General features: G+C 43.2%; 1 protein-coding gene across 17 annotated transcripts in view; it reads right to left on the reverse strand.

Annotated features, from left to right (window-relative positions):
• Positions 1 to 23,230, reverse strand: part of Rad51b (RAD51 paralog B) — a 701,675-nt gene that overhangs the window by 182,365 nt on the left and 496,080 nt on the right. For all 17 annotated transcript variants that reach the window (XR_001236791.1, XR_001236790.1, XR_001236788.1 and 14 more), the window contains exon 9: positions 1,617 to 1,720. Coding sequence is in view for 9 of the 17 variants with exons in the window: in XM_013521908.1 (XP_013377362.1) it covers positions 1,617 to 1,720 (104 nt within the window). In the remaining 8 variants the exon portion in view is untranslated. The remainder of the gene's footprint in view (positions 1 to 1,616; positions 1,721 to 23,230) is intronic.

Consider the following 23,230-nt stretch of genomic DNA (forward strand, 5'->3'; position numbering starts at 1 on the left):
GAGCTCAAGGCCAGCCTGAACTGCACAGTGAGACCCTGTCTCAAAAAGACAAAAAAAAAAAAAAAAGAAAAAAAAGAAAAAAAAAGAAAACCATGGCTCTAAGTTTTTTATATAAATTTCAACTGAGATTAGTAAAACAAGAAACTGGGAGCCTTGAACCCATGATACCACATACAAGAGACTAAATCACACATTAATGTATCTCAGTAAGAGTGCCATTTAAAATCTAAAGCTGGGATAAACTATAGGTTTTCAAGAAGTGTGGCCAAGGAGCCATGAAAATGAATGGATCAACATGATTTACAAGACATTTGCATCCTCTAATAGACTCTCAGTAGGAGTGTTTGAGCATCATCATGATCTACCTGACAGCTGCAAAGTTTATTTATCCTGCTTCATCATCCAGGGTACAAAGCAAAGGTCATTAGGTTCTCCAGGAAGATTTCTGGATGTGTGCCATCAAGAAGAGGAGTAATGGACTGAGAACCCAGGATACCTGAATCGTCAGGCAAAAGGTATCACTGAGGTAATGAGCACGCCAGGGCCTGAAAATGAGAATGCTTCCCTGGACGAAAATAAGCTGTTCTATCTTTTTAGGACCCATCACTAAGCAGGAATGTTATTTACATAGTCCCAAGAAAACCAACAAGAATCCTCTCGTCTGAAACCAAGGTCGTTTGTAAAGTTATGTCTGGAACAGGCCAAGGCTCATCCTATTTTTCAGATGATTTCTTCCTCCTTGAAAAAAAGAGCCAACTTACCTAATGCAGGTAAATGTAACAATACCCTGCCCTCATCTTTTCTGGGGAGGGCCACCAGTGTGATAGTTTGAGCCTTTTTAATAAATTGGATCTGTCATGTATTTAGCAAGACATAAATCTGGCTTGCTAAATCTGGGTAAATCTGGCTGCTAAGAATCCAAATTCCCATCCAAAACATAAGAATATTCACCTTGTCCTCTTCCTTCCCTTGCTTGCAGGAGAGGACCTAATTGGATCTGGTCATATAAGGTTAAGGTAAGACATTAGGAAAAAGACAGTCCCTGATTATGAAAGAGGTCAGGCTATGGTGTTCCTTGTTCTGGAGCGGAGGGATAAGATCTAGAAAGGGTTAGACAGTATACCTTTTTTGGGTGGAAGTATACTTTCCTGGATTTTCATCTGGGCCCAGGATAGAAACAATAAATAAGGAATGCTGAGAAAGTCATCATTCTTTTGGAAGTCTCTCTGGTATCATTCTGTGCTAACATAAAAGTACTCAGAATCTGGGAAATCATTTATTCACTTAGCAGGATCTGTTTAGCCTCATGTTTTCATGAAAAGCCACGATCACTATTTAACTTACATACAAGTTATTGTGAAAGGCTCATTTAGAGATGGAGAATTTGAAATCCCTAGAGGTGTGGTCCTTGGTCATTTATAGTTACTCAGTGGAATCTGCTCTTACATAGTGCGACCAATCCCCCACACTATTATAAATACTAGTGGGGGCTGGGCTTCTGTATACTCCCTTGCCAGTGCCAGCCCAGGAAGAACAGGTGGGCTACACTTGCTGAAGACGCTCTGATTTCTAGGCACATCTTGTCCTTTGACCTAGATGGAACGTAGAGCACTCACCTGTCTTTTCTCTGAATCAAGGTACTGGAGGATCAGTCGGGTGTTCACACTGTGACTCCAGGTGTTTCCTAGTGCAGCGACCACACAGCTGGGTCCCGAGGCGCCTGAAATGAGCCGGGGAAAACTCAGGTTTAGGGTGCCTTTTCTTGTGGTAGCAGTTCACACAAACAATGTCCATCTATTACCCATTGCTTGGTTGGTTCATCGCCCCAAAAGCTGATGAATTAGAACAGGAGGAGAGGGATTAAGGAATAGGAGACAAAAGATAAAAGCCAGCATGAATTTCCTGGAGCTTCGGTGAAAGTAACCACCCTTGCGCTAAATAACAATCAGATGTCAATGAGACAGCTTGGAGCCATTACTAATAAAGAATCGTATCCCTCTATATCCATGGCAGAAAGGCATAAAGCTACTTTATAGAATGGGAGCCAGTTATGAAATAGTCTTAGTTTAATAGTGTCAGACTTTTTTTTTAGCTTGGTAAGAGTCCAACTAAATTTTTCTTATTGATATAGGAAGAATGGTGGCACTCCCTACATATATACAATCTATCCAGAAGGGGAATTTGGAAAAGATTTCAACTTTTTACATTTAGTCTATTTTAGGCATCCCCACTCCAAGGAAACATGCCTTTACCTTCTAAGACTTTCCTGTAAGAGAGAGGATCTGAAGTAAACCTCATCTGAGTTCCTGGTCTACTCCAAGCTGCACTTCAGTGACCATCTTACCTCTCCAAAGCTTCATCAACCCCTCCTGACATCACCTGAGCAGAAACACTCCTGCCCTGCCCCCTACCTCCTCCAAACAGCCGGGCTTCTGAGTCCTACCGCTGAGAAGCCAAGTCTCATTAGCATGTCTTGAGATTGCCTCCTAAGTCTTATAAGGCCCTGGGCCATCTCAGGAATCCTAGCCTTAGGGGGCCCTCTTGGATCCTTTTTTCTATCTATCTTCAAGATACTATTTTTTTTTTTCCCCAGGGAGGAGATTGAGGACAGAGAGACTGAAGTCTAATGAATGAGCTAAAACCAATGAAGCCTTGAATTTCTCATTTGTTTCTCTTTTTCTGCATCATCTGATTTGCACCTTGCAGCATGGAATAGGCGTCAGTCTTCTTTTCCAGGCCAGATATCCTTCAGGGTGGTCTACCAATTGCACAGGGCTTTAGCTTTTGGGCCCAAATGCTGCCACAAATAAATGCTATTCAGTAGCTCTTAAAAGGAGGTGACTTTGTTGGCAGTGTCTAATGGGGAGTGCTATTGGCATCCAGAGAATGTTGCTAAATATCCCATAACGCACAGAACAGGACCTATGACAAAGAATCACTCAGTCCAAACACAACAATGCTAGATTGAGAAATACCTACGTTAGACACCTAAGTTAGACAATACCAGCCATATATATTTTTTCTAGTTCAAGTAAGTCCAGGCATGAATTAGATGGAAATCAGTAAAATTGGGGATTTCAGCTTGCAGGAGAATTTAGCAGAGGAAAGAACAAAATTTGGGGTAACCTTGGTTCATCATGCACACAACTCAAAGCATGCACAAATTAAGGTGAAAACAAATAATCTAGACCATGTTCATAGGATTACCTTATCCCCCTGCTTAAAATCTTCAATAGTACTCCATGCCTGAGGATAACATATGAAATCCTGAGCAATGCGTTCAGGGCACGTTAGCATCTCTCTCTCTCTCTCTCTTCTCTCTCTCTCTCTCAGCTTACTCACTGACTGGCACACTGTGAGCCCCTGACTTCTCGTTCTCATCCTCCTTGACTGCTTATCAGCAGTTGGCAGAGTTTTCCGCTTCCTTTGCATCCCGTCTATTGGCCTTCTTCGCTTCTTTTACCACGTTCATTACTTCTTTCCCTCCCCGCTGCCTTTATTTCCCCTTTCTTCTTAGTTGTGGTAGACCTGAGGGAGTTGGGGATTACCAAATTTATTCTTGTTTAATACCAATGCCTTTATGGCTAGGAAGACAATATACATCAGTGAAGAGGCCCAGGTGTTTGCCTTTATTATCACAAAGAGATGTACTCTTTTCTATTTTTTCTTGAAATATACAATCTTCTGTCTACATTTTCCACTTCTCAATAGAGATACATTTGCTGACAAATACCTGTTATAGGAAAACCAACACTGCAAGGGCAATAGTCAATACAGTTGCTTTTAAAAATAGCTTTACTGAGATAATTCACACGTCATACAGTTCCCTCATTTAAAGTGTACAGTCCAATGGCTTTTACTGTGTTCAGAGTTGCTCAACAACTACCATAATTTCATTAGTCCCAAAAGGGACCTCACACTCCTCAGCGATCGCTCCCAGCGTCCCATGACATACCCCGAGCTCTAGGCTACCACTAATCTGCTTTTTGTTTCTAAAGACTTAGCGTGGTGGGGACTGTAATGAATTTGAGAATTTGTCCAGGATCTCAAGAGGGCAGACTCTGGCTGCTGTCACGTGGCAATGAGTTCACAGGTAACTACATCTTTTAAAGAGAAGCAAGAAATCAGTATTTTAAGAAAATCTGATTTTGGGGCTGGGGATTTAGCTCAGAGGCACAGCGCCTGCCTGGTAAGCGCAAGGTTGTGAGTTTGATTCCCGGTACCGGGGAAAAAAAAAAAACCCAAAAAAGAAAATCTGATTTTAAAATGTGCGCTTAACTTTCATATTTTTAAGTTTTAAAAACCCCATAAATAAGCATATCTGTGAGCCAAACAGGCCTTCTTTCCATCAAGCTATCAATGTCTATTCCTCATGGCCTGGTCTCACTTGACAAAGATGACACCCCATGTGGATGATTTCCAAACCTTTGTTCCAACATCTGACTTGTCTCAGGACCTATGCTCCATCTTCAGTCACAAGAACTTATACACCTGACGTCACGACTTTTAGCAGGGTACACTCAATACCTCAAATCAAGCTCGTAACTTCCCATGTAAAGGTACTCTTTCTTTGTTTTTTTGGATTTCCAGTTCATCTGCTTTAAAACCTCTCAACTTTACATTTTAAAATTTCTACTTCTCTTATGTTTCTCACTTCCAGTTCAGGGTGATCCTATGGATTTACCTATAAAATCTCACATTCATTCCCTACTCTCCATTCCTCCAACCCAGCCTTAACCCCACGTTAGTTTCCTTCTGGCACAGCTCTTCTAGCTTTCCAACAATATCCCCGCTACTGTCAGTTTCTTCCTATGAAAGCCCCTCCGCTGTTTTCCTCCCTGGTCAACTTCCTCCAATTGCACAACCCACAAACAGCACGCTCACTTTTGAGTACAGGTTCCTAAGACAGGCACTTGAGGGCCTTACCTGCTTTTCCGCCCTTCTTCCCTTTGCTCCACTTCACAAAGCCTCTGCTCCAACCTAATCACTTCTCCCTTCAGCCTCCTCTCCATCTGGATTTCCCCTGCATGTCCAAACCTACCATGACTTCGATCTACGCCCACACGCCATCTCCTATCATCACGGTATCTTGCCTTCTCCCTCTAAACTCCCACAATACTTCATTTCACTCTGCTGTTGCCACTTTCTATCACAGTCCATTGTTTGTGGGCTCTGATTGTCAGTCTTAATGTATACTATAAACGAACCAAAGCCACATCTGATTTATGCCACTATGCCTGAATCACTAACACAAGTTTTGAGACACAGAAGGTATTTAAATACTGATTAAATGATTAAAGTTACTTCCACTGAACTTTGAACCATGCTACATACTTGTTTTAGCAGAAGATTTGCATTGGATTGGCTCTCTCCTGTTTAAGCTAAAATGAATAGGTCTACATTTTTCAAGCAAATGCTAGAAGCTAGTTGCTTACATGTCTGCTAAGTGATAGCATGAAGAAGGCTGAGCTTTAAAATTTGCCAAGAAAAAGCTCCAGGCGAATATTGGGAGCTGCTAAATGGTTAAGCACCAAAAGCTGAGGAATTTCCGAGGTCAAAGGAAGGCAGAGTATGTTTTTAGAGGTCAAAGACACATTTGGACTACGGGTAAACATTTGAAGAACTCTGTCTCATTAAAGCATTGACGACGGTACACAAAAAACCCCACACACTTGGCTCTTTCCTGGACAGGTAAACTCAGGTCCTAACTAAGAGCCTTGAGTACAAACAACCATGGAAAAGCGTCTAGGGGAAATTCTTAGGTTGGCAAGCTTGCAGAGGCGTATTTTCAGGAGAGCCTATAAACATCAAGCCACTATAGGCACAGCAGCAAGACCTTGCAAGTTAATGACAAAGACCACAATTTTGAAGTGCATACTATACGCTAGGCACTATGTTAGCCTTTTAAATAGGAAAGGCTTATGCACTATTTGAGTTTCCTTCATATCTTAGTTATATCTTTCTTAAGCCTCACAACAACCCTATGAGGTAGGTAATACCAACTCTATTGACACACTGAGGGTCTGAGAGATTAAGTCACTCCCTCAAGGTCACATGGCTAGTTAACTGACAGATCCAGAGTTCAAAACGAGGCCAGCTAAATCTTAACACTGGTCATTAGTTTTCTCTGGGCTCATCGTGTTTGTCAAGTCAAATATCCTGCTGCCCGGCCAGCCCACGGGGGCCCCTACAAGGCCTGGAGAGCTCACAGGCCCGTCTCTGGGACGACACTGACAGAAGTATGTTGTGAGCATCTTATCACTCACCACTCATCACTTCCTCTGTGCTGATGTACAGTGATAACTCAGGGCAAGAGGTTTCCAGAAAGGCAGCACATGCTCTGGCTCGGCGAGTTATTTAACCTCATTCAATTGGACTGGCAGCTAAATCCACACAAGTCAGGTGACCTAGAACTGACTCTCCCTTGTTGGAGGCAAAAAATCTGGTCAAGATGGAAAAGATATTCTACTTAATAGAGCCACAAATATAGGAAAATGATTGACCGTGGTTATGGTGGTAGGATCACCTTAGACAGAAAGGCAAGGAAGCTATCAGTTACTATAAATTTGTAACCTTATTTTTAACCAGAATCAGAAAAATTAGTGGTCCTTATGTCTTCTGATTTTCCAGTATTCCTATGGGGGGGGGTTGAAATAAGTGGTCATTTTTTTTTTTTTTTTTTTTTTTTTTTTTTTTCTCCGGTACCAGGAACCGAACTCATGACCTTGTACTTGCCAGGCAGGCGCTTTTGCCACTGAGCTAAATCCCCAGCCCTAAATAAGTGGTCATTAATGCTTATGAAAAACATTAACGGTTATTAATGTTTATGGGAAATTTAAGGTTAGCAGGCATCCGCTTTTTGGCTTTTCAGAAAAGGTGACTTCCTGCCCAGTGACCTAATTTGTCAGGAAACAGATAAAATTGGGGTATTTTCTCCCTTTTTTGATGACTGTGATATTAGACCCACCAAAGCGGTATGACTTTAGTGTCTGGAATTTGGTTGATTCCAATACAAATTTTTAAAAAATCAAATGAACCAGGCTTTGACAATATTTTCATTATTGGGGATTGTTCCTGGTCACAGGGTTGAGCGCGCAGGAGCACCCTGGGTAAGCTACATAGAGCAAAGCTAACGTATTTACACCGAAGTCAAGGCTCTCTAAGAAAGACTGTGGGAACATTTATTCTGCACGCTCTCAGAGACTCTGCTAGCTAAGTCAAAGCATGTTCTCTTTCTGTGATTGCTTATCCATCTGTAAAATGTGAATAATAATTCTTGCCTCCGGGCAACCAAAGGTTCTTGGTGACCCTCAGATGGAGATACTTGATATGGATAAACAGCAGGAACAATGATGATCAAACACAGAAGATGAAAGTCTAAGGAGAAAAGGAAATTAACCACCACCTTCTCCATTTTTTACTCTGCTAATCATTAGACAGGATAGTAACGCTTAGTGATGAAGTGGTTAAAAACCATAGGATTCATATTGTGAAATATTTTTCATGACTACTATCTTGTATCCAATTCCCTACTCCTTTGGAGTGGGAGTTGGTTGTGAAGACAAATTTCTCACAGGGCAAGGAGGTACCTCCCTGCTCTGTACACACAGGGTGTAGCCGTCATGCAATCAGACCAGAGGAGGATAACCAGGTTGTTATGTAACGTTCCTTCCAAACAGGTAGTGGGCCCCCAGTACCAAGCTGTGTCAGTGTACAGAAGAGAGAGTTGGAGAGCCTGTGAGAGGAAAACGCCTTCTCTGAAAACATTTCAATTTATGATTCCTTTGCTAAACATTTCTGGGAGGTCAGACTGCATCCTAGTGCCTAACAGAAAAGTGTTTGCCTTGTAGCACGAGGGTCAACTTTAAAAGAATAGACTTTTCCATGTTAACAAAACAAAACAAAACAAAAAACAAATAAAAGCAGTGACTCCCAGAATAGAAAGAGATGGGGAGGTTAAATTCATGGCCTTAGCGGAGTAGATATTCTGGATATTGGATCGCTCCGTCCCTTTAGATGAAAGGCACTTATTGAGAACAGAAGGAAGAGAGGCTGGGGATTTAGCTCAGCGGCACAGCCCCTGCCTGGCAAGCGCAAAGTCGTGAGTTTGATTCCCGGTACTGGGAAAAAACCAAAAACCCAAAAAAAAAAGAGAACAGAAGGAGGAAATTTTTAAAAAAGGAATAACAAAACTTGTAAGTGCTTTGGGGACTGAAATAAATCCAGGGAAGGGATCGCATGTCACCACTGGAGCTGACATTCTCTCTCCTATCCCGTGTCCTCCTCACATTCTGAAGCACGCTCTGTGTGACGTATGACTATGGGCAGCTGTTGGCGGGGAGGCAGAACCCTGCAGTGCTATTTCTTACTCAGCTGTGGGCTCTTAACGAGCCCAGGCGGGAGAAGGAGCACGATGTGACGCAGACCAGGGTAGCCCTCCGCAATGACCAGTTACATCAACTCTCTGGGCCTCAGTTTCCTTATCCATGACGAGAAGCTTTTCGAAATGACCTAAAAAATTCCTCTCCATACTAAAAATTTTTGAGTCTGTGATATTTTGATGACAAAAAAATTGGTTCCTCATTCAGGATTTCTTTTTCCAGGAGGTCTGAGAATGTAGTGCTCCGTGTGGTGTGTGAATTTCTGTGTCCCACGCAGCACTGGTTTATGCTAGAAAACAGTGTCAATATATGGTCCTTTCTCTGATAGCAGATTTCTCTGCAGACTGAGGACTTTCTTAGTCTGTTCTATCTAATAAAACCTCACAATGAGTAAACACATATTGGCCAGAAGCCTGGTCCCAGCAAATATAACTTCATAATAAAAAAGCTTAAAGATGGGCGTCAGAGTGCTACAGGAGGGATCAAAAGGGGATTATTATCCATTAAATTCAGTTTTTCCTGTTTAAATCCAGGCCTGGGGCAGTTGCTGAGGTTCAGCATATGTTTTTTATTGGGTCATCCATTTGAACTGGGGAAGTGACAGAGAATCTTGGTTACCCCCAACAGAAAGATATAGTACCTCATCTTTCTCCTACTTCAGGGGGAAATTCTAGATTTGCTCTCCCTCAAATTTCTAAGCAGTCTAAGTTATTTCTGTTGGTGGGCTGCCAGCTCTTATAATGTTTGAAGTAAAAATAATTTGGGTACCTTCAGTGGAAGAGGACAAATGGGTTACAAAAGAGGCAGGGAGACTGCCTAGGATAGGTTATTTCTAGACTAGAATTTAAGGTGACCTACAGGCTGCACGAGGCCACAGGGCAAAAGTATCAGAAAAAGAAATTGAGATAGGCACAGACATCCATTCTCCAGCAAGATTGATTTCCTTGGGGGCTTGTAGTTCACTAACGGAACCTGTGAGCCAGCTGTACTTAGTGTTCATTCTACTTTCTTGGGTCTCTAAAATTGACAATGGTCTGTAGGTTAAGTTCCAACGGAAGTGATATTTTTGACCTAGCTCTATAAATAGCGTACTGGAAAAAACCTATCAGCTGCAATGGCCCAGGGACCACATGCTATCTATTAAGTAATTGTAGTACCTGTGATACCATTTTAGACAAGAAAGGAATAGCTTTTGTTATTTATAATCTTCTGAGCTTTGACTGTCTCAAAATACTTTAAGGCTATTAGTCTTTTTTCAGATTTACAAATAAAGGATATGAAGTATAAAACTAGGTAACAACTGCCTTACCCTACACCACCTGCCCACCAAGGAAGGCATTGAGCTTGCTAAAGAATAAGGCTATTTTACTTTGGTAGAGCAAAATGTTTCATTTATAATGTCTCTTGGCCAAAGATCAAAGGGATGAATGCAGTCCAGTTTTTGCTCTCACTATACACCTAGGTTGATTCAAAATGCAGTAAAATTCATTACTGGGCAAAGTCAGATATATGAAACAGAAGATATAAAAGGTGGGGCGATTGGCACTTTTGGAATGCAAGATTTAGGGATGGATTAGTCCTCCAGAGCAGAGGTAGGGATGAGCTAATCACTAGGATAAGAGCTGGTATGCACCAGCACAAATCACTCGAACAGCTCCCCTGGCTTTTGTATGGGGGGAAAATACTTCAAGTTTCCCAGGGTCTTGAGTGGTCATGTTGTCATACAACCAGGGCACTTAAGAAAATAAAATGAAGACATTTTAGTAATTCTATTAGGATAACAGAAAGAAATTGGGGCTGTTTTGGGAAAATCAAGATATAAGGTCATCCTACAGGGACACCATGTAGAAACTGTCTAGAATTAAGGTTAGGGTCATCCCTCAGCCAGCAAAAGGTCAGTCTGGAAACTATCACATTTGCCCAACAAGCAGTTCTGAAGGGAACAATGCCTTGGGCTTAATTGCAGTGACAGTTACTAAAGTCTTCAAGAGAGCTGGGATATAAAAACAGGCTGGAGGGGCTGGGGATTTAGCTCAGCAGCACAGCGCCTGCCTGGCAAGCAGGAGGTCGTGAGTTCGATTCCCAGTACCGGAAAAATAAAAACAGGCTGGAGAACAGGACCAGTGTCTGCAGAGAAGGAAGCAACCTCCCACTTCAGCTCAGCTCCCAACATTCCCCAGGAGGTTGTGTCCCTGAACTTCTCCAATAGTTTTCCTCCTGCTGCCTTCTGTCTAAGGGGGAAAATCCTGAATAGGACCTAAACCACATTTCCTGACCTTCTGAAAAGAATTTTTTAACTTAAAAATTGGTTTAACTTAGTAGAGAAAACACATACCACCTGGAGGTGAATATGAGTAAAATAAAGGAAATAAAAATTGAACAATTTAAAGAAATCTGAGGCATTTTGTTCTTGAATTTTGGCCTCATTCAAAGTAAGCCAGGACAGGCTTGTGTGAATGCTGCCCCCACCCCGTGTGTTCTATTTGCTGTGAATTTTTCACATTGCACCTGCCAGCTGTCTTGGTATGAGCACTGCTTTCCTGCTTCCTTCCAAGGCAGCAGCAGAGCTGGATTCTAGTAAGTCTTATGCACTGCACATGGTCATCCATTCTTTGACCAGCTGATATTTGTGCTAGTTGACACTGGATGCCCCAGAAGGAATACAGTTGCTTATTCTGATTTTAGATTGACTGGCTAAAGCCCTAATGGCTGGGAGGAAAAATCAAACAAACCAACACCTATCCTCAGCTGTGTACATTCAGTCAACTGCCTTTGCAGAGAGCTGGGAAGGGTAAAACAGTGGCATATCCTTTATCAGTGACTCTTCCTGGGGAGACTTAAACTACAGTGAAGTACTATTTGGTACCTATACATATTCAAGAACCTCGTCTGACAATAAGAAGCCAGGTGACAACCCACTGGACTGAAAAAGCATGGGGATATACAATGGCATGTGGTTTGCCTTTAGGGAATCAGCTCACAGCAAAATCCGGGCTTGAGACCTGGTCTCTTCCCAGGGCCTTAGGTGATGTGGACTGGGGCCTGTGGAAGCCTGTTCCTGCTTCAGGCCCACACTGGATCATTGGCTGTTTATAAGCAGAAGGGAAAAAGAAATGCTGTCACTTATCAGGAAATACGTTTCCGAAGAAGAGTATTTTGGTGAAAACATCAGTGCCTTAAAAAAGCATTAATGCAAAATGACTTTCAACCACATGTACAAATGTCCAATTCTAGACTGTATCCTGGAAAAACTGGACATTATTGGGACACCTGGCAAACTTTGACTATTGCTGGTATATTAGATAATACTATTAATATTAATTTCTTGGGTGAGATAATTGTATTATGGTTATGTAAGAGATGTTATTGGTCTTGGGAGATAAAAGCTAAAGTATTTGGGGATGCAGGATTATGGTATCTATAACTTCTGCAAAGATAATAATAAATCAGTATTATAAAAGTTAATTGATAAAAATAGTACCCAAGGGAAAGAAACCAAGTGTATCAAAATGTTTCCAATCTAGGTAAAAGGTATATAACAAGTTCACTGTACTTTTCTCGGAACTTTCTTGTGGGTTTGAACTTCCCCCCCATAACCCCCCTCAATTAGTATAAGAGTGTAGGTTGGCCTCCCTTGACAGATGACCTGGGTCACTGATATAAAATCAGGACATGGGACTAGAACTCTAGAGAAACTGCCAGGGCTCCACTTCAGGTGTGTGTTTTACGTGTTTGAATCACCTGGTTAACTTTTTAAAATGCTGAATCCTGGGCACCATCCCAAGCCTAATGAATCAGCATCGCTTGAGGGGCTGCCTAGGAGTGTGCATGTTTGAAAGGCTCTCTCAGGTGTACACTGAAGTTTGAAATAAATCGGTGTCAGGCATTTGCTGTTTTGCCTCCAACTATAATCCCCTCAAATAGCGCATGCACTGTCAGGGGTGCATTCGCGTCAGTGAAATTCCACCTTGTACCTTGTGATGCAGCTCTTTTCATCTTGGAGTCAGTGTTCTGGAGAACGCCCTTTGTCCCGGTGTTTAAGACACCCGTCTGCTGACTTTATCCCCCACCCCACTTGTGCAGGGGAACAGAGAAGCGAGAAGTAAGTGCTCTTTAGAGCGGCCGTAATTCATCTGGCTGGAACTGTTGTCAGAGGAGCCACCCAAAACACTAATTCAGAAAGGCTTGGGAGAGGAGGGGCAGCTGACAGCCTGCGGCATGAAACAGGCCAGGGCTGGTATGGGGCTGGTCCTCACCCAACGACCCTCATTAAAGTCCTCCTCGGTCATGCTCCTTGACCTGCAGTTCTTCAAGGCACCGAACATGGTCCCGGTAAGACAGGGATAAGAGTACCATTCCGTGAGCCGGGAGAATGGGAGCGGGAGCCCTGGGGCACTTTGAAAAACTCTGAGGATGTAAGTGCAGCGATAAAGTCAACTCGAGTGTTTCTTTCCTTTGATCCTGAGATAGGGGCACAATCAATACTTCTGTTTCATAAGCAGAGGAGTTACCCGACCACTGAAACCCACCTTTCTGGAGGCAGAATCCAGGGCTTTCCGGACTTGATGCGGTCCCAGCTGCCTCCCTTCTGGCATCGGAGAGCACATCATTGCTGAGAATGCTTTTAATTATCACCTTGCTCCAGTGTGAAGATTTATTGTTGTGCTTTCCTCCCACCCCATCTCAACTGCCTCTTTGGGAAGTAGAAGGATCGTGATAGAAATCAGGATACACTCAAGTGTGGGAGGGGACTGAACGCTGTCTACCTCTGAAAGCTCTGAGGAGGCAGTGGGGGACGGAGGCCATCCCAGGGTTCCTGAGGAGAACCCAAAGGACTTTCACTTTCTGCCCAGCCAGATTCACCTTGGCCGCTGAGTTCCCTCAGTATGGCGTGTGTTCTTCGGCATCTGGCGCAGGCTTCCGAAGTCAAGGGCAGAGACTGAAGCACTTCTCTTTCTTTGGTGGGGGGAACGGTGCATATGTCCTCATACATGGCTCACACAGTCACACAGCTGTAAGGGATGGCCCCACGGCTGGGATGCCAACACAAAGCTCACAACAAACGGAAGCCACAGGTAGGGGGAGACTATTTGTGACAGGCATTCCCAGTGGCCCCCACAAATTGCAAGGTCCCAACAGATTGCCGGAATGCAGGGCTTTTAGGCAGTGGAGGCGACCTCACCTTAACTTCCTCAAGCTCCCTGCATAGGGTGTCCCAGGACCGAGGGTATCACCAAGTACCCTCAGGCACCTGTCTCACGGAGGGAGAGGGAACTGATGAACAAAATGTGCTGACGCCAGCAGAGTTATTTTAACTAGGGGAAGCTGGTTTCAGTGGGCAGCAAGCGGTCTGGACACATCTGCAAAATCTGAATTCTTAAGCAAAGCAATTTCCTTCTTCTTTAACGGCCGCTACTTATCCAGAAGTGAGACAGAACTATGCGATTCCTGAAAACGACCAGCATCAGCACAGTGACCAAGACCACCAACTTGCGTAAAAGCTCAGGAAGCAAAATTTTGGGATAATCAGTATGTTCCAAGTACTGGGCTAAGCACCTCACTTAGATTATCTCAAAGAGTCAGGTACCATTATCACACCAATTTTCTAGGAAAGGAAGCTGAGCTACAAAGAAAGTGATTTGCCCAAGGCCACTTGGCAAGTGGCAGAGCCAGGATTTAAATCTTGCAGTCTGACTCATTATTTCTCTTTTCCTTCAGCCATTTAGGAAACATTGTAAGAGTGACCGCTGGCTCTCCATCTCCGGGAGGGAAAACGCATGGACTTCGCCCGAGACCATCTTCTGGACTCCCACTTCTTTTCCCCATTAAACTGTAATGTGCAATTTCTCACTGAGAGTCATCTGTGCCTTTCTAGAAAGACATATTTAAAAAATGTTCTCTCCCGGGTGTTGGGAAACTCTTAGTCATATGATAGGTTTCTAGAAATTGATACCAAAGAAAAATAAATCTCCAGATTTTCTCCAGTTGAAAATATGTAAAATAACACCAGTTGCCAAAAACCATGACTGGCTTTCTTTCTGTGATTGTAATCTACACATCTGGTTCATCTTCTCTGCCAGAAGTGCATGATTACATATCTTTTTCTATCTTAGGATGTTTCTGTATTTTATGACATTTGTAAGTAGAATTGCCATGTTAATCATCATTACAATTCCACTGATAATTACATGATTTCCTTTACGAGTGTTAGCTCTATAGTGAAAAACTAAAGCAGTGGAAAGTAAATGCAATAGTTAAGAGCCCTGATGAAACCAAGTAACCCATTTTTCTGTTTGGGCCATGTTTGTGGGACGGCAAACGGGACAATAAACCCAGCAGTATTTACAAGCATCTAGTGTGCCAGAAACTGCTTTAAGTGCTTCCATAACAGAAAGTTCTTAATCACCTCAACAATACGAAGCAGATACTATTATGGTCCCATTTTATAGATGGCAAAACTTAACATTCACTTGCGTAACTAGCAAGCGGCAGAGACAGAACTGAACACTTGCAGTCTGGCTGGAGGACATATGTGCAGGCTTGATCCACCATTCCGCCAACCGGCTGGGGCTGGATCCTTGCTCTGGGTAATTCCCACATCAGCAGCTGAATCGGACCCCAATGATAGATTATTGTAACATCCTTAGCCAAGGATGCTCCATAAGTTTTTCATGACCTTACCTTAGGGTCATCATGTTTATGAAACAAAAGAACGGTGCAAACAGAAGAATCATGGGTTAAGAATTTTTTAAAGTAAAAGATGCTATCATCACTGTTCCTTAGGAAAGTGATGTGCCCAAGTTCACGCACTTAGTCACTGGTGAGTACGGGGACAAACACCCAGCAGTCAGGACGCCGACTCCCTGCCTGAATCCGGGCAGCTCTGTAGCTATCAGGCGCTCTGTTCAAGAGGAAAGGGTCTGCAGCGGCCCTAGCTCCAAATTAAAAACAGCCCAACAATGATGTAGTAGCAACAACAAAATAATAATCAACAATGGTAGAAAGCTCTCGAGGGTATATAACTTTCCTGAAGTCGGTCACCAAGGGAAAGCATGGGAGCTTCCTTCCTTAAAGAGGTCAGTGCCTGCCAGCAGGAACTCAAACTCATTATTATTCTACCTTTTCTTTTTTCATGATGGGAAAGTTTTTTGACCCTCCCCTTCTCATCTCTCTCAAAAAATACCCCCAAGACAGTCATAAACTTTAAAAGTAGTGAGGTCTCATTTCAAAAAATATTTTTAAATAAAAACTGAAAACCCCACTTTGGTTGCAAAACTGCTTTGTCTGGGGGGAAGGGAAGGGCAAGTTTATCTTAGGAGAGGCTGATTTCCTAGGACTGGGAAAGGAGGGAGCTGAGAGGAAAGGGGTGGGAGCGCAGAGGAACGGGAGGTGGGGGAGGAGGGGATAAAGAGAAGGAATCGCTGGCTTTAAAAAGCAACATTGTCCAGAGAGGTGAAAGGGAACAGATGGCCGTGGAGAATGTGGCCCTCAAAGCCCTGAAGAAAGGGGCAACGCTGACAGATCTGGCTGTTTCTCATTGATGCCTGGATGTTCTGGGGTGGGGACCGAGGCCAGCGCAGGGGACTCGCCTCTGTTCCCAGCAGCTCACGGGGGCACTGGCGCTGAGCCTCACTGAGAAAAAGGGCAAGGAGGGGCGCATAGGGAGCAGCTGTGGCCACGGGGGAACAGCAGCCATGGGCAGCAGAGGGGCTGTGTGGGCTTCCACGGCTTCTCTCTGGCCTGACCCGGGAAGGTCAGCCTGGTGCTGGGCTTTGCCCTGGCAGAGGTGAAAGAAAGGACAGGAGCCAGGGCCAAAGTCTCAGCAGCCTCCCCCAGAACCCACTGGCACAGGCATGTCTGGGATGAAGCAGATACCTCGGGAGAGAGGAATGAAGCGAGGATTCCAAATGCTTTTAGAAGATTGAGACATTCGAACTATAATAAACAAGAAATGTGGGTCTTCGGACAGGTCAGAGAATCCTGCCAAGCCAGTCTTAGATTATTCCACGGAGTCTCAGGGCAGAGAAGTGATGTGCTGAGCAAACGCAAACGGGAGTGGGTGGCAGGCTCAGGTAGGACCCCAGGAGTAGGTGCGACAGCCCTGAAGAGGTGCAAGCTTCAAAGTGGGCTCGCGCGGGGCATGTGCACGCCATGCCACACGGGAGGACTGTCACTGGGGACTCACGAGTTGCTTCAGAGCAGACTTAGCGTGGGAACCCTTGGCCGGCTGGTGAACCTGTCCTAGGAAGGCAACGCCTGCCAGCATCTGCAGCCAGAGGCCTGAAGAAGGGTAAAGAAGGGGAACTGGTTTGCGGAAGCAGCGATTACACAAAGGCTCATAAACTTTAGGGGACAAAGATGCAATCAGTGCAATTTCCTCAATATAACTTTGATCAGGAAAATTATTGTTCCAAGTGACCTCTTGACCCCTCTCTACACCCACTGGAGGGTGATGATAAATTCAGCCCCGCACTTGGCCCCTAAGAGGGAGTCACATTCTTCCTGGCTCCTTGTCCAGTCAGCACAGAGAGCTGCATAAGCTCAAAATAATTCTGTGAGTCTGATTTTTCTCTCTTTTTCCTTGGCCCTGAGAATGACAGTGATGTGTGCTGGGAGCGGAGGGTCTGGGGACCGTGGGGTATGGGTTTGGGGAAATAGATTCCTCATTGGAACAATCATTTGGAAACATTCCCATACATGTCAACCCCATTCATAAACATGTTTCATATGAGCCTCTGTGGGAGGAAGGGGAATTAAAAGATGGCTCAAAATATATTTAATGACCTGGCAAGTTCACCTTTTACCTGGGTCTAGGCCTCCATTTCGACCTGCATGAGGATACAACAATGGCCATCCAAGACCACATTTCCCACTGTACTTACATCTGAGACACTGAGAAAATTCCCATGGAGCGGCACAGTAAAAAAGATCAGCCATGATAAAGACCTTGCTTTTTATTTCTCTGCTTCATCCAAATTGTCCCCCAGGCGCTTTAGACTTAGAAGCTCCACTAATCAACCTTATAAACAGCCCGGCCTCTGCATAGAAATTACTTTGTATAGCTCCTAAGTGAAATTCCCCTGGGGGATAGAAGATGCCCAAGGCTTTAACAATCACAATATAGCAGAGCCTCAGTATGAGAATAGAAGACAAGCACACTTTGACATCCCAATTGAAACTCCAGGCTGAATCTGACATAGAAGAATGTAATTACCTTTCCTAGTTTGATGGTACACTAAAGAAATTGGAGAAGTGGAATACCTATTAGGTCCCCACTAATCCTCCTCCTAAATTCAAAGCAGGGCTGAACCCTGGAATTCATTTCTGAGTATTCTTATTCCCCACTATTGTTAAATAGCTCAATTGATAAGTGCTTCCAGTTAATAATGCTTTCTGCTGAGCTCACCCCCTCCTCTTTCCCAGCGGGCTCAAAGCACTTTGCAAATATCACCTCATTATTCTTTATAGCACTCAAGTGAGCCTGATAGGTAGAAAGGTTCATTATCTTCTCCTTACCAATGGAGGAAATAGACAAAGGAAGGAGAAGTGACTCTCTGATGCCGACAAAGCGTAGGCAGAACTGGAACTAAAACTCAGCCCGTCTCCTGACTCTGAATGCGCACATGTCCTGTGTCAGTGTGTAAAGCAATCTGCTGACAGGGCAGGATCTTCCCGCTGTGGGCTCTGCTGTAACAGGTCCACCGAAGTGGGGCACTGGGCTGGAGGGGAAAGGGCAGGAGTCGAGATCGGAGAGGCCCCCCTCAAAAGGCCTTAACTAGTTCAGACAAGTTTCTTCACCTCCGGGCCTCCATGTTCTTTCTTCTTAGGGAAGGTGTTTGGGTTAGAGGATCCTTCCCACTTTGGGTAAAGTGCGAGTTTCAAAAGAGGGGTTCTATTTTTCACCAGCCCCTTATAACTGTCTGGGCCTCATTCCTCTGGTAAGCCTGAAATAGCACCCTTGAGAGCTCCATGTCATCTACCATCCGCCCACACGATAGTGGGGACCAAGTCAGCCAGTGTGACGTGGCCAAGGGGAGAGGTGGTCCTGGGGCCTGAAGGACAAGGATCAAACAGAGACAGGCTGGGTCATAAAGGATAAAGAACTAGCAAACAAGATCTTAAGCTGTGCCTCGGTCCTAATAGAGGCACTCCCTACAGGCCAATGAGCCTACAAAATATAAGAAGGTCCCCAAGGCAACAGTGCTTGCTTGGTTGTCCTAAATACATGCAGTATTTCCTTGTCAACCCCAGACCTATGTGAACAATGCCCTAATGTACCGGGTAATGGTGGTTTGCCATCAAAGAGAATTTCATTATAAGGAACTAACATTGATGGACTTTCTTCAAGTTAATTAAAACTGGATTAGGAGGTTTCATAGTTTTATAATTTGTGTGGCTTGAGCCCCACGAGCCTGAACCTTCAAAAAACCTAGAATGTCTCATCTCTCTGATCTTCGACACTTTCTTTTCCTAAACGATGCTTTGCTACTCTTCACGTGCCACAAAGAGAGCTGGAGAGACAGTACATTTAATAAAGTCAGTATTTGTAAAAGCAGCCCCCACAACTAGAACAAGACCTTGGAAAGCGTTTTGAGCGATGGGCCGATTACACTGACTGCATATAAAGGACTGACTGTGCAGCCGCCAGAAGAAACACATACTTGTAATAATTGAGTTGTTTCTATTGGCCTGGGCTTCTTTGCATTCACCATGGGAACTGAGTCAACTTTGCTTGCTTTTCTTTTAAAGATGACAGAGCATTCTTTTTCTTCTTTTTCCCCCTACATACAGGGCAAAATGAGTGAAGACTAGCCATCTCCAGAAAGTCAAAGGCTTCCTGATCTTAAAAAAAAAAAAAACTATCCACAACTCCAGCTGTAAGGCAACTGGTTGCAAATTCCATTCCATCTGCTTTCTCTGAGGACCTCAGCCTGACCTTGCAGAACCTTCTTTCTGGGAAGTTAAAGAATTTCCAGGATTAGCTCAAGTCCCAAGGCTGCCAACTGTGACAATTTCCAAAGCTTTCTTAGGTAATGATTCAGCCTCCACTTCTACACAAGGCCAACATGATCCCCAGTGAGTTGGAAATATTCTTATTTCCTGGATCTAGACTATAATATGGGTTGACCCTGGAAGAATTTTGGAAGAGCAAGCCTCAAAATCTCCATATACTAAAGAGTCAATAACTCATATATCTGTGGCAACTGAAATGTAATCGAACTTGAAAAGCTGGGGTGAAGAGGTCATCAGAAATAAGTTTTTAAAAGAATAGTACAAGAAAAGAAGAAGACAAAGAGACAAAGACTAAGAAGGAGGAGGAGAAGAGAGCAAAAGAGAAAAGTTAATTGGTTAAGTTAGTAATTTAGCCAATTAAATTGGTTAATAATTGGTTAAGTTAAGAATTTACAATTGGTTAATAATTTAACCAATTGAATATCAATTGTTAAATTCATTGATAAATTAAATATCAACGTAAACCTGGTAAGTTCAATAGCAGTTGATCTCTGCTACTTATTCTGGTGGAAGGTATCTTGTGATTATCTCCTCAATTAAAATTTTAAGTTCTCCCTTAGAAGGACAAATTTCCAATGTTGACTAGATAAAATACCAAATAACTCTCACCATCACAATACCAAATTGGGAAAGAATGAGTCAATGTTCTCAGTTTATTGCCTGCTATGCGGCTGGGGGAAGGCCTTAGATCCTACAATAGATAGCGTTAGTATAATCGGGGCTACAGGTTATCCTGATCACTCCTTAGATACAGTCTTGCCCTATAATCCTCAGGGCAGACATCTTGGTAGCTGATGAAACACGAGAGTAAGCTTCAGCCTGTCTCTGTGACTGACTCATTCCATGACCTCCTTAGGCCTCAGTTTCCCCACTTGAAAAATGAGGAAGTCAGATTAGAGTGCCTTTAACATTTCTTCCATCTTTCACATGCCCTGTGACTACTGTATCTCTGCACAGATTGTCTCTAGCAGATTTCCCAGATATCGCATATTCTCAAACTTTTAATTTGTAGTTACTGCTATTCTAGTATGGTCCTTAAAGTATGTAAGGACTCTCAGGTTACGAGTTCACGTTGGGGTGGCAGAAAGGAACAGGAACATTTGCTTCTCTTATTCCTGCAAGACAGAGTTAACCTCAGAATCTAGTGTTCTGGGTGACCTTGCTTAGGAAAACCCACTAGTACTTGCCAATAGATCTAAAATGTTTTTAAGGATGAAAACACTAAATGTGAAGATTTAGTAGTAATAAAAACTATAACAGGTCAAGTTCACAGTGTGAACATCTACAAAGTAAGTAGGTAGGTTTTTTAAAAAAAATGACCAAACTTTTAAAGCTTAGATTCTTTTCTACTACCCAAGATTTTCAGTCCAGCTAATAACCCAGCACAGCAACTATATCCATAGCAATGTATTTCCACAATGTTAATTGAGGAAATTTTAAGAACAGTCAGCAACTCCAAGGAACTTTTCATTCAAGAACTCCAAAATGTTATGTAAGCATTATTTCCTATGATCCTAAACAGATGTGGAGATGAAGATCTTCATGTGAGAAATAAAGGACATTTTATAGACAGGCCAGGACTAAAACAGAGATTCTAACAAGCCACCCTGAGAATTACCTGATTCCTAATCTGTTACACATCAGCAGAATACTTGGGTTTGAAATAGTAGAGAGGAACTCAGAAAGTTCATTGAGAAACAAGAGGCTCAGTTTAGCCTCAAGTTATCAGATTTTCCTAGCAACTCAGTGGTCCTTTTGCTTATTCCCTTCATCTGGAAGCTTGACCAGGATGGATCAAATCTAAATCTGCCAAAATGATTCATGTAAATACTCAGCTCTGTTTTGATTTTTTTACATTAAATTTTTACTCTTCTACATTTAATCTAGAATGCAGCTAACTTAAGACAGACTACCAGTTAGAACATGTTAGTAGATCTGATACAACAAATGCAAAACCAAGCAACAAAGTAGAATGTGTGTTATGGTCTAATTTTTGAAAAAAACTTAAGTGTTTATATACATAGAAAAGTACTTAATATTACAAACATTGATTCTTTATACTATCTTTTTTTTGAGACAGGCTCTCACTATGCAGTTCAGGCTGGCCTTGATCTCACTTTGTAGCCCAGGCTGGCCTTGAACTCACAGCAATCCTTCTGCCTCAGCCTCCCCGAGTGCTGGGATTACAGGAGTAAGCCACCATGCCTGGCTTACATCATCTTTTTGTAACGAGATTATAACTTATGTTCCTTGTTGGCTATCTATATTTACTACTGGTATATAAAGTAACATGGATAAACATAATGCTGAGCAACAAAACCAATACCAAGAGAGACCTACTACATGATTGCATTAAATAAAGTCTAAAAATGGGCACACTGACCTATGGCTGTAGAAATCCAGAGGGGGATTAGCTATATTTGGGATGAGGGTGGAGGGGTAGGATGAGGATAATGATAGGAAGGGAAATTCTGGGGTGCTAATCATGTTTTGCTCCCTCATTTGGTATTAGTTGCACATATGTGCTCACTAATAAAGTTTGTAGAGCTATATACTTATAGATACTTTTGTGTATGTATGTTATACTTCATTTTGACAAGCTATGCTAAACAATAAAGGAAAATAAATACTTGGGCGGCTGAGGCAGGAGGATCACCAGTTCCAGGCCAAGCTGGGCTACACAGTTGGTGAGTTCTAGGCCAGCACTGACTACATAGTAAGACTCTGTCTCAACAGAACAGAACGGAGCAGAACAACACTAAATCCAGAGGCTTCCTCACACATAGTCAGGAAGTCTGGGGAAACAACTCTTCCTGGAGGCAGAGCAGAGAGACACCAAACTGCATTTTCAATTGTGCCGCTGGCTCCTTTGGGTGGTGTCAATGAGAAGGAGACAAGCATATCTCCACAGCCCCATGTCTGAGAAATGGGCTCTGAATCTGGCTCCAAATTTACATGACTGAGAGGCCCTGACTCCTGAAGATCAGCGTCCTTTACATTTCCCTTGGCAACACAGAATTAATGAGGACTCTCAGAATCCAAGTTTTCATTCAACTCAGGATCGCTGGAGGGACGGGATGCAGCCACGCTGGGAGGTGTGCTTCCCATACTGACCCTACATTCGTGGAAACAAGTGGCTCAGTATGCTAGGAGGGAACTCTAAGAAGACAGGGCCTGTTGCAAGACCTCCACAGAGTAGGGATTCAATAAATACTTCTGAAGTGAGTGTATAAATCCACATTCAGAAAGAAGAGATTGTTCAGCTCAAGTAGAAGTTACCATGAATTACTCAAGGAGAGGGAGAAGGATGGACAAGGATGACACACACTGTGGTATGTGTCTCTAACTATCCATCTAGTGTCCCTTAGGAAAGAAAGCTAAGTCAGACTCCCTAAAGCATGAGGAAATTTGTGTTACTATAGATATTTGATAAAACCACCCAGAAGCATAGCACTATGTAATAGAAATGTAATGCAAATTACACATATAAAACATTCTATGAGTCAAGTCAAAAAAGGTGGAATACATGTAGGTAATCTATTTTAGCTAGCACAATATGTCCAAAATATTATCACTTCAACATGTAATCAATATAAAAACTGGTCTTTTACATTGTTTCCCCTAAGTCTTTGAAATTCAGTGTGTATGATAACCCACTTCAAGTGCTCGGCAGCCACAGTGGCTAGTAGCTGTCGCATCCACAGTGCGGGTTTAGGGGGACATCCGGTGAGCAGAGGTGTAAATGTGAGAGGGTGAGGGAGGGCTGAGCCTGATGGTGTTTAGCACTGGTTCCATCTGCTCCTGAAGTGAGCAGTGTCCCAGTCTTTCATTTTCGC

This window comes from Chinchilla lanigera, unplaced genomic scaffold (genome assembly GCF_000276665.1).
Source record: "Chinchilla lanigera isolate Chin_1 unplaced genomic scaffold, ChiLan1.0 scaffold00065, whole genome shotgun sequence".
NCBI lineage: Eukaryota > Metazoa > Chordata > Mammalia > Rodentia > Chinchillidae > Chinchilla > Chinchilla lanigera.